The following is a 12,334-nucleotide window of genomic DNA, read 5'->3' on the forward strand; positions in this document are numbered from 1 at the left end:
ATAAAACCAATGTTAATGTCCATTGTCCATGTGGGATAGTGATGCCATCAAGAGCGAGTTCATCAGACTCCTCTAAAGTCAGTATCCACAACATATGACAGACCATTGATTTAATTAATTTACACCTAAGGTAAATTAAAAATCACTATGGTGATGTTGTAATCTCTAATGCAAAATTTAGGGGGTTCCATATCTTTGTCACTTTTGTTTTGGATTATTAGAAATAGTCAATAAAACTATAAACTTTTCAACAATTAGAGGTAATCACAAGATGTGAAGACCTCATGAACAATCATTATTAATGTTGACACACACATTGTAGATAATCTCTATGTCCAAAACATAGAGTAGATCTCTCAGTAGTAGGCAAATAAATTGCTGCTATATGTTCTTATGAATATACTACAGCCAATGCCTAAGACTCTACCATAAAAGTGTACCATTCTCATATTTCCAAAACACTTATTTGGGACAACACAATGTCAGCAATCATCAAGTTTAAATAAACATGATGTAGACCTCTCAATAATGGGCGAATAGTCGCTATCATAGGCACGGTCTCTGGGCGGCCGAATAATTCAAGTTGAATTAAACGCAGCCAATGCTTAGGACTCCATCACCTGTGTTATGATCCCAAATGTATCCAAGATATGAATATAACAATTTTGCATAATCCATCATTAATTAAGAAATGCTTAATTAAGATGATCTACCATTGTTAAGATGTAATTTATGAAAAATTTACTAAAGTAACAAGGTCAACAAAGTACAGATGTACTTATAGGCCCCGTTCGCTGGTCTGAATCTTGGCTGAAACTGGCTGAAAACACTGTTCTGGCTGAATTGTTGTAAGAGAAAAACACTGTCCTGGCTGAAAAAAATAAGTCGAACAAGCCGAGCCGAATATGGGGTAAGCCGAACGTGGCCTATGTTAAAGTCATAGACTAAAAGAGAAACTTACTAAGCATATAGTGCTATAGTTGGCTAGTGGCATAACTATGCAAAATCCGATAGGATCGAAGCAAAAATATGCACTTTCTGTGTTAGCCTCACAAGCGAAAATGGTTTGGCTGCCATTTTGCCTTTTTGGATTAGGCTCCATGAGCCAAATCCATCCCTCTTTAATTAACTATCAATTAATTAAGAGAATCCAATTTTGTTGCAACCAAAATTGATTGCCAAACAATAAAATCGATAAACTATGTATGCTTAGACATATATATTTTTCTGGTCTAAAAATAAAAAAATGTATAGAAGTAAAAACTCTACCATACCGATACTGTTTAAGTTCATGACTAAAACAGAAGGCCACAGACACAGAAAATATGTCTCAACATTAACATAGTAAATAACTGCAATATATTATATTATGATGCAATTTCTAAGAACACACGTGACATGTCTCAAAAATTGGTTATTTACACAAGGTAAATAATTGCATCATATTTTATTTAGACACGAGGTTTAAAACGAGCATTTATAGGATATATAAATGCAATATACTCCAGTGATGTATTGAGGCTAAACATAAAATAAGAATACAGTAATAATCCAATAGGCTTAGCAATAGCAATGTAATTCAGAGAAAATGGAAAGGTTCAGGTGCAAAAGGGCACAATCTTATCCCTTCCCAGTTCCCATCCCCTCCCACGGACGGTTCCTCACGGGTCACGGACTCACGACGTGAGAGCGTCACACCAACGCCGCCGCTGTTTCCAGTCGAAGGGGCGCCGCTGCCAGGTCCGAGCCGAGCGAGTGCAGCCACCTGCTCCGAGTCGAAGGGGCGCAGCCGCCTCTGCTCCGGGCCGAAACGGCGCGACCGCCTCTGCTCCGACCGAAGGGCGCGCCGCCACTGTGGATCCGGCCGCCAGCGCCAAGCCGCGGTCGCCGCCGCAACCTGCGCCGAACTCGGCCACGCCGTCGCCACCTGTGTGTGCCGCGCGAGGCCTCGAGCACCGGGCCGAGGACGCCGGCGCAGGAGCCGCTAGCCGCCGCGCGCGAGGCGCCAGCGCGGGGGCCACGTCCGCGGGTGTGGGAGGGTGCCACCAACGACGGGCCATCAGCTACAGGAGCGGCAACCGCCGTGGCGTCGTGGCGAGCTCCGACCATCGCCGTCGCTCTGAGCCACAGCGCAGCGACGTCGGCGATCTTCTCGCCGGCTTAGTCCTTGGGGAACTTCTTCTCCTTCCCTTCTCTCGGCGTCGGCGTCAGGGGAGAACGTGCGTGTCTGATAACGGGTTAAAAGTACAGAGCACGAGACAGACGAGCGATGCAAATGATCTCGAACAATGTGTATATATATACATGCGTGGATGGTTACAAATGTAAAATAGAGACAGGGGTAAAAAAAAAAACACTCTTTAGATTAATTCTTAATTGATTACTAAATAATAATTCTCAACATCCCCACGGTGTCTTAAAAAATCTTGCTATACTTTTTTTACTCAATTAATATATAGAGGCTAAAAAATCTAGTCTATATTTAATTGCCAATCAAATACTTCTCAACTTAGTCAAGCTTTGGGCCTCCAGCCCTCCAACGCAGAGTCCGCGCTCGGGGACCGCCCTCCATCTTCCACGACGGTGACGGGTCCGTGGGCCGAGACGCCGAGGTCATCTGGTATGGACGAGCCGATCTGGAGACGGAGTCGAGCCTGACTGGAAGCTCGTCGTTGGTTAAGCTGGCTCGGCTCAGCTGGTTTGTTGGGTCGTATTTAGTTTATAAATTATAACTTATTAGCTAAAAAATAGTATTTTTTCATATTAGATTAGCCGATAGTCAGCCATAAATTATAAGCCAAGGCTTAAACTGTGCAGCTGAGCTCGTTCGTGCTCGGCTCGTTGACAGCCCTGCCAGTTTCTACTAGCTATAACTGCGCCGCCGCCATCCCCCTGCTCCTCTGCTGCCTCTTCGAATCGGGCACAAGAGACTGGGAGTAGAGTGGAGCCCAACGGATTGGACGATTGGTATCGAATCTTTTCCTCAACCCGTCGATTGGAGTTGCTCCGCACTATGGAAATCCTCTGATCTGGTAAGTCCGAACAGCCCTTTCCTGTGAATTTTTGGTTGAATTATTTACTGGGGTCGTGGTAATTCAGCGGACTCCGGTCGAGGACGGTTCAAATTCGATCTGTATTATGCTTTCACACAAATACGAGGGGAGGTCGTAGAAGGCGTTTTGATGGGTATCTTTTCGAGCACTCACTCTCGATTTGATATTTGTAGCTGATTTGGGGATCGGAGGCTTCTTGATTTATGTTGTAGGGACTTCTCTTAGTTATGTGATTTGGTCAAGAGGTGTGGAAACCCATTTTCTCATATTCTCGTTGCTGATAGGTTAATTGAGATGATTCATTGATAAAAAAAAAACCCCTCAGTTTTTAAGGTCATCGTGGTCGAATTTCTTATATAGTTCACTGTTGGCTGCTGCTTTCTTGTATCATTCCAAAGTAAGTGCGCGTCAAAGAGGTCCTATCTTCCACCTCTACACGACTACACCTTTAAAAAGAGAAGCAGCTACCAATTCTTGTTCTCTGGGAAACTTTGCAAAACAAAATTGATTCTATTGTGGCCATCTTTTTATAATCTGTGTAAAAGGTGATGTCTTTAGCAGCATTCTTGCTGGATTTTGCTATTACTGGACTACGAAGATGTTTTTGCTCAAAACCCAGAAAGATACCATATTCCACTGAGTTCTAAATTCACTGCAGACTGAGCTTGTTCTTGTCAAATCGATACAGGTGTTTTTTCTTTGGCAAAATGCGACCTAATGCCGGGGAATCGATGGTTGAACTTAGATGTTTACCCCTAGTTCTTAAGGCCAACCCTTTTTGAAATGCGAAGCAGACCAAGCTCACCTTGGGGAGTCTTGTTGCCTAAGGCGATAAGACGTACCCAGCCCGCCTTGGGTCACCCTTGAAATCATGGAGCCAACTATTACCTTTATCCAATAAAATAAGTGCCACATTATAGTGCGTGTAGTGAAAATAATAATAATGTTAGCTGCCAAACTATTTGAACTCTGAGCAGCAAAACCCTTATAATTATTTAAACTGGTGATGAACAAGGTTGCAAATTGGCTATATTCAATTTGATATTGCTTCCAATATATTATAACTCTAATAGGTTTTACATGCTATGACTATAGAAAGTCATCAAAAGTGGAGCTATTAAGGTACAAAACAGCATTTATCTGTGTCTGAAGAGATTAGCAGAATTTATTCATGTAGTGGTGCAGATGAATTATCTAGTTACTGAATAACAATTTTCTCCTCAGATTAGGTGCATAGAATGTGTTTTTGTGATTTGCTAGAATGATGCTCTTTGCAGGTGAACTGAGTATATTTCCAGTAGAAAGGAACTTGGTCAATAAAATACCTTCTGAGGCAATATGACGTCGGTAGGTCTACTCTCATCAGGTTATGAAGCGAGTACCAGTGGAACCACTGATCGATTGCCAGATGAGATGAACGGGATGAGCATAAGGGATGAAAAGGTAAAAATTTGGAGTGGAGAGATTACTTGATATCTGTTGCTACCACTTGTTGATTTTATTTGCGAATTTATCAGGAGGTGGAAGCCGTTGTTGTCAATGGCAATGGGATGGAGGTTGGTCATACTATCGTGACAACTGTTGGTGGAAGAAATTCACAGTCGAGGCAGGTACTAGAAAAAGCACAGCCATGGCAATCCTTAAATGTCTGTCTAGTCCCTAGTGCAACTTCATGTGGCAATGGTTGTGCAACATATACTATGAACAATAATAAAAATTGATACTATGTGCCAGAGCTTCTAATTGGGCCATTTTCAGTCCCTCTAAAGGAAGCTTCAAGGTTCATAACAAATGAATCATTTATTAAATTGCAGACTATTAGTTACATGGCAGAACGTATCGTGGGGCAAGGTTCATTTGGAGTTGTCTTCCAGGTCAGTTGTTGGACACAAAGATTCTGTGTTTCTTGTTCTATGCCATAACTCTCATATTCCACTTGTGTTTTTATGTTTTTTTGAAATCACAATTAACAGGCCAGGTGTCTGGAAACTGGTGAGAGAGTAGCTATAAAGAAAGTTCTTCAAGATGTGAGATACAAGAACCGTGAGCTGCAAACAATGCAAGTTCTTGATCACCCAAATGTTGTATGCTTGAAGCATTACTTCTGCTCAATGACTGATAAGGAAGAGCTTTACCTCAATTTGGTGCTTGAATATGTGCCAGAAACTGCTCACCGTGTTATTAAACATTACAATAAGATGAACCAACGGATGCCGTTGATTTATGTTAAACTCTATATGTATCAGGTAAAGTCTGTGACTTTGTAAGTACCTTTCATTCTTTCAATACAACTTTGATTGTGTCCTTTTTTGTATCAATAGTTCTTTTTACTGAACCTGTGCATTTCGTTGGACTAAATTTACAGATCTGTAGAGCTTTGGCTTACCTGCACAACTGCGTAGGAGTATGCCACAGGGATATAAAGCCACAAAATATTCTGGTATGCGTGTGGGTTAGATTTCTTAAAATGTTTAGAGAAACATTTGGTTTGATTGTTGGTAATTTCGACATATTTTATATTGAATAATTCTTGTGACAGGTGAACCCACATACTCATCAGCTGAAGTTGTGTGACTTCGGCAGTGCCAAAGTCTTGGTATGGACTGTAACTTACTAGATGTACTGAATGTCACCTGAAGCATCACATATTTTGTGTATGCCATCTAAAATTGTGAAATTCTATATGTTAATAGGTACAGGGGGAACCAAATATTTCATATATTTGTTCTAGATACTACAGAGCTCCAGAGCTCATATTTGGTGCTACGGAGTACACAACAGCCATTGATGTGTGGTCTGCTGGTTGTGTTCTTGCTGAGCTTCTTCTAGGGCAGGTAAGAGATCAACCAAGTTACTGTGATATATCAACCAACTTTGAAGCAACTTCTTCATAAGATACCTGTTGTTGGATAGCCTGTTTTCCCTGGGGACAGTGGTGTCGATCAGCTTGTTGAAATTATTAAGGTAATAGTGACTTCTTTCAATTGAAGGTTTAGCTTGCTAGTTATCCATTTCCAGTTGATGACTCATGGAGGCTTATTTTTTTTCAGGTTCTAGGTACTCCAACACGGGACGAAATTAAGCGCATGAATCCAAACTACACCGAATTTAAGTTTCCGCAAATCAAAGCTCACCCATGGCACAAGGTAAAAGCTACACATCTTTCTTTTTTCCTTTCGTTTGATGATGAATGCCTTCTATTTATATTATTATTCTATATATACTGTGAAATCTAATGATTCATATTTTTCACCAGATCTTCCACAAAAGAATGCCATCTGAAGCTGTAGATCTTGTTTCTCGGCTTCTGCAGTACTCACCAAACCTCCGGTGCACTGCAGTAAGTATTAAACACTTCATCTTGTGAAATCCGTTGCACTTACTAATGATATTTGTTTCTTCTCTCTCTGACAGTTGGAGGCGTTAGTCCATCCATTCTTTGATGAACTGCGGGACCCAAACTCGCGTTTACCAAATGGTCGTTCCCTTCCCCATCTCTTCAATTTTAAGCCTAATGGTGAGTTCATGCTATTTCTACATTTGCACCAGCTGAACTTTCAGTAAATCCTGATGTGCATTGCTTGAACAGAGTTGAGAGGAGTACCAGCGGAGTTTGTTGTGAAATTGATTCCCCAGCATGCTAAGAAGCAATGTGCCTCCTTTGGAATTTGAGATAGCAGTTATTTTTTTTTTTCAGAAAAGAAAAAAGTGAAAAGAAGGAAGCAGCAGTTCAGAGGTTACCGAGTATTTATTACATCAACGTTCTGTTGAACCGCAGAGTAACATTAGCCTACGTATTATCAGGTAGGCAATGGATGTTGTTATCTTACACACTGGCTTTGACATCGCAAGTTTGTTCTACCACGGTGGTGAGAATTTTCACCACATTCTGTAAAGCAGATGAAGACATAAATCGAGCGGTCATCCATTCTTGTGGTCTGTATATTTGTCTGCCCTGATCATGATAAAACCGATTCTTTGCATATCTTCTTTTTTTTTTTGAGATGGATCCGTTGCATATCTGTATCACCAAATGAAACAAGAACATATGTATACTTGATCTGGATTCCTGTATCAGTATTCAGCTACTCCATGGGAGTAAAACCCTGTCATTCTCTAATAGTAATGAACAGGAAAGGTCATCCACAGATGTCTTTTTCAGCTGAAGTTATTATTTTGTATTTCTGTATAATATTTATTTTGTGTGGGCCCTCGGGTCGTAATGCAAAAGTTGATAATTGTTGGTACTCGTAGTTCTTTTGTTACCTCTTTTATCCGCAACAATCTGGACGGCAGGATCCAAATATAACGGTATCCGTGCTTTATTCCTCTTGCTGCTCGCGTCCAGGTCTGGCTCGCGCTGGAACGCAAAGTCGGTGCCCTTGCTGTGCTACCTGGCCTGTCCATTCCCCGGCGGCCGCGGGACCCTCCGCCTCGCCCTCGGTGTCGTAGCGGTCCCAGTTCGAGGGGAGGTTGCGGCTGTGGGGGCCGGACGAGGTGGTGGTGGCGGCGGCGGCACCTCGCTTCTGCCTGTGCGCTGCCACGGCGGTGGGTCCGGTGGACGCGGCGGCCGTGCACCGTGTGTGAGCACTTCGACTTCGCCCCCGCCTTGGGATCCATCAGGGAGGACCGGAAGAGGGCGCGCGACCATGCCAGTGCGGGATGAAGACACGAGACTGAGGGGAGGCTTCGGCGGTGTGTTGTTGCTTCTATCATTGCATTTTTGCCCTGTAAGCTTTTTATTATGGTGTGGGCGCATCGACGTAAATAAAAAATCACTCACCTGCGATTAAGTAAATCTGTTTTTTTAATAAGTATATAGATATTTGCTGTTCTTCGACTCTGAATGTTGGAAACAGTGCAACTCAACGATTTGATGCTCCAGTTGGGATGCGAATGAGCTTTGCATGTACTCCGATATGTTAGCTTCATATCTTAAGCTACTTCTGACAGTTTTTTTCTTCCTAAATGATTTGGACGAAACTCTAGCCTAGGATCTTCACAGAAATGGTGAACGCCTTGTACTCAGGTACCGGAGACTTAAGATTTATCAACGATAACTCATACGCATACTGGTATGGGAAGGAGGAGAGGATTGGGTACCATCGAATCGTTGGAACGTAGTAGGAAAACCTCATCTCACAGTCGTTCAGAAGTCACCGTAATCCCTCACGCGGCCTCATGCCCCAAACAGGCCCATAATGAACATCTCCTCCTCCTTTCGTCCCTGCTCAACTCCGCCGCCAGGGGACGGGGATGCCCTTGTGAGCCGGCCGTGTGAAACGCCCCATCCCGGTCCTGGCTGTGTTCTAGGACGGCCACCTAAGCTCTAGGCACAGTGAAAGAATTAAGATGTCCAACAGAGGATGCGAATTTGGCTAATTTAATTTTTTTAATAATTAAATCCTACGGTTAGTCCAATTAACCCCTTGTGTCTAGAAAGTGTTTCTATTGATCTACCGCATAAAAGTTTAGTAACCTATGTTTCAATTCTACTCTACCATGACAATTCTATGAATGTAAATGACAAGAATTGAATAGCTCAAAGTAAATGCACAAAGTAAAGAGAGAAGAGAAACGCGGCGATGTTTTGTCGAGGTATCGGAGAGTCGTCAATCCCTACTAGTCCTCATTGGAGCACCCGCGTAAGGGTGTATCTCCCCCTTGATCTGCACAAGGATCAAGTGCTCTCTACGGGTTGATTCTTTGACACTCCATCGTAGTAAATCACCCACAATCGCTCACAACTTGAGTTGGGTCATCCACAAGCTCCGTCAGATGATCACCAAACTCCCAATCACTATTAAGCCGTCTAGGTGATGGCGATCACCAAGAGTAACAAGCACGAACTCTCACTTGACCATGACAAGCCTAATGAGAAGGGTGGATGCACACTTTGCTACTCTTGCTTTCACTAATGAGGGCTCTCTTTGGGATTCTTAAATCTCAATCACCTCATTAGGACCTTGCTCTTCTTGGCACTCTCAAAGGTGTTTCTCAGCTATTGGAATGAGCAAAAGTACCCCCACACACGAATAGAGAAAGTATTTATAACCATGGCTGAAAAACAAACCATTATGTGTCTTTGCGGGGTGATCGGACGCTCCGGTCAGTTCTTCCCGAACTCCAGTGTTTAAGTTGTGACCGGACGGTCGTGATTTTCCCTCTCTAGAACCTTGCTGGAGTCGACTGGACGCTGGAACTGAGCGTCCGGTCACTTCACCTCTCAGCGTCCGATCACACCTGACGATTTCACCTTGATCAAATGAACTGACCGGACTCTACGTCAGCGTCCGGTCATCTCGGAGCCAGCGTCTGGTCAGTATTTGACCCTTTATTCACTTCTAACTCTCGATCATATGTAAAACAAGTTTGCTCCAATGGATCTAAGGGCTTTTTAGAAGCTACCTAGTGCTAGATTTAGCAAGTGTGCATCACACCTAACTCACTAGATTCACCTAGGTCAAGCTACCTGTCCATACCCCCTTAATAGTACGGCCAAAGGAAAAAACAAAGTCCTAAACTACTCTAAGTGTCTCTTCCACTCCAATCGACACTTAAAACTTGTCCATCCTTAACCTTGTCGTCCATCCTTTAAAAATCAAAACGATTTCCATCATAGGGGCATGACCACTATGATAACCCAATCAATCTCTATTACCATGACCTAACTTAATTGTCTCTGTAAAATACACGTTAGTCATAGTAATCACGTATTGTCATTAATCACCGAAACCAACTAGGGGCCTAAATGCTTTCAATCTTCCCCTTTTTGATGATTGATGACAATACCACCTCAAGTATGTGAAAAAGTTAAGGTTTTAAACATCCTTGGTTCATATAAGCTTTTGATAATAAGAACAAAGGAGTTAGGCAAGCTTATATGACCCAAACCAACATGATGTACTCAAAAGATATGAAATAAGCATGAGTACAAGTAATAAAGCTCATTTGCATCGGAGTAAAACACGAAAGCAAAGCAAATGAGCATACCACTAGTGATATGACATATAAAAGATTCAAAGTAGAGAGCACACATGTCAAATATCACGATCACGTAGATATCACTATCACATAAATATAGTTTGATGCATGAAAGTAAACACACACGAATGCATAATAGTGTATGACACATAAAAACTAAATGTAATAGATAAGCTAATAGATAGACTCCCCCTAAATGTATCGCTCCCCCTATGACTAACATACTCGATCCCTCTCCCCCTTTGGCTTCAAACACCAAAACCTAAGGGTCAGTCGGTGGGGCTACAGCGGATGAGTCGAGCGCTGAGGTACGAGGAGCGAGCTAGAATTGTGTGCCATCATTATATGATCTGGAGCTCTGAGCAGTCTGACCCTCTATAGCTAGAAGCGATGCTGAAGCGGTCTGGGTTGGATCAGGAACTGGAGCGGTCATAGACTGTGTAGGTATCACTAAAGCAGGTGGCTCTAATGATGCAACAGAAGAAGAGAGCATCTCTGTAGTTTCAGTAATAGGTGCAACTATAGAAGGACCTGGGATATGTAAATATGGAGGAGTAGGCTGCCCTGTCAACTCACTGAAAGTCACTCTAAGGCTCCTAGAGACTAAGGTATCTAGCACTAGCAGCGAGGAAGTCTGAGCCGGTGTGAAGCCCATCTAAAGAGATGTGAATTGTGGGGCTAGCACTGGCGAGGCAAACCACTAGGACACCTGCTCTGTAGGTGAAGCAAACTATGCTAATGGCTGTCCCTAACTCTGAAGCCCACTAGACTATAATGCTAGAGTCATAGAAGTGGTGGCAGGCTGGCCAATCTAAGGTGAAGGCTGTGGCGGTGGAGCCCCAGTGGCTAACACAACATGCTGCATAAACCCAAGTAGCTGTGACTGCATGAGAAGCTGCTGCTGATGCATGGCCTACTGCTGCTGCTAGATTGCCTGCTGCTGTCGCTGGAACTCATCTTGCCAAGTCTAGAACTGTGTGAAAGTAGCGGCGGTCTCTTGTGCCTGGTGAGCCTGATCCTGCCTCATCCACTCAAGGATGGCAAGTAGAGCGGGGTCTGTCTGTGCTGTAGGTGGAGCTAAACTAGAGGTACCAGCCTCATGGTCATGTCGTCATGAAGGCATCTGAGGGATATCGTGGTAGTCCTCATCTGAGCTGTCGCTGGGGTCGCTCTCAACCATCCCCTCCTCTTGAGCATCAAGCTCCTCCTCCTCTATAGCTGCTATGCCCCTAATGGTCTCATCCCACTGAGCTACAGTCTCTGGCACCCCTGGACATCGGCTCGGCTGGCTGGATATCCTCACTACACTATGACAGATCATCTGAGTCATGTTGTATGCAGGAAACTCTATAGTAGCACCACTATACTCTGCCAGCATCTCAGGTGGCCTCATAGTAATTGCCCTATGGATCAATAAATATAATCCAGTGAGCATATGGCAGCTGCCTGTGACCCCTGAACCCCTCTACAATAGTATCCTCCATCTCTGATAGAAGGAGATCTTAAATGTCAAACACTGTCTGCAGCATCAAAGAGTTCAGTAACCATAACTGTATGCGAGTCAAGCCCTCGCAATACCCCATCCTCAGAAGTAGTGTCCTCCTCATAATAGCATCCAACACTCTAGCTATAGGAGTGAGATCACTGGGTGTCCTGCTCAACCCCTCGCCGAATGGCTCTGTAAAGCAATGGCAGACTAGATCTGTAGGGGGCACAAGACCGCCATGAGGGCTTCTAGGAGCCACTGTCTGTCCATAGCAAACCTCATGTAGCTAGATAGGCTGCTCCTAAAGTCTGAGTATCTCTCTGACCCTAGTGCTCATCAGCCCATAATCTCTGCCTCTGAAAGCAAAGTGAATGAATCTGTGTTGCGGATCAATCCAAAGTGTAGCATAGAACTGACGGGCACAAGATGGAACATATAGGCCTATCCGTCCAAGTAAATCTGTCAGCCCTGATAGGTAAGATAGGTAAGGGTGAATATGCTCTCCAACTGCTGCTACAATAGTCTCAATGTTGCACACCCTTTGAGAACTAAATACTGTCCCACTATTAAGATATACATTATAAAAATCTTCCTACAGAGGTGTGTAGAAGCCTTCTGAAGCTTGGTCATCCCTCCTCGGCGGGAACCACTGCTCAAAGTCTATAAATCTGAGCTGCTGAACTTGCTTAGCCATGGCGGCCCTCAAATCTAAGTGAGTCACTGGAGGTGGACCCTGTGGTCTAGATAGTGGATGTGAACCCCTCCGCTGTGTCTCTAACCTCGGTGTGACTAGAGCATGGGTACGACTAGA

At 43.6% G+C, this 12,334-nt stretch overlaps 1 protein-coding gene across 1 annotated transcript; it reads left to right on the forward strand.

Moving 5' to 3' along the window:
- Positions 1–2,817: 2,817 nt before the first annotated feature.
- LOC136455972 (shaggy-related protein kinase alpha-like) lies at positions 2,818–7,224 on the forward strand. The gene is made up of 13 exons (XM_066455715.1): positions 2,818–3,032; positions 4,331–4,496; positions 4,571–4,663; positions 4,868–4,927; positions 5,027–5,299; positions 5,419–5,493; positions 5,593–5,649; positions 5,747–5,887; positions 5,967–6,017; positions 6,104–6,199; positions 6,310–6,393; positions 6,468–6,570; positions 6,643–7,224. The coding sequence occupies exons 2-13, from the start codon at positions 4,392–4,394 to the stop codon at positions 6,723–6,725; spliced, it is 1,221 nt and encodes a 406-aa protein (XP_066311812.1). The 5' UTR covers positions 2,818–3,032; positions 4,331–4,391; the 3' UTR covers positions 6,726–7,224.
- Positions 7,225–12,334: the final 5,110 nt, after the last annotated feature.

This window comes from Miscanthus floridulus, chromosome 6 (assembly GCF_019320115.1).
Source record: "Miscanthus floridulus cultivar M001 chromosome 6, ASM1932011v1, whole genome shotgun sequence".
In the NCBI taxonomy this organism is placed as follows: Eukaryota; Viridiplantae; Streptophyta; class Magnoliopsida; order Poales; family Poaceae; genus Miscanthus; species Miscanthus floridulus.

Bases quoted from the DNA above. Each gene is read 5' to 3' on its own strand.
- LOC136455972 (XM_066455715.1), top strand. From the start codon at position 4,392: ATGACGTCGGTAGGTCTACTCTCATCAGGTTATGAAGCGAGTACCAGT. The intron at 4,497-4,570 runs GTAAAAATTTGG...CGAATTTATCAG, and splicing joins TGAGCATAAGGGATGAAAAG to GAGGTGGAAGCCGTTGTTGT. The intron at 6,394-6,467 runs GTAAGTATTAAA...TCTCTCTGACAG, and splicing joins CAAACCTCCGGTGCACTGCA to TTGGAGGCGTTAGTCCATCC.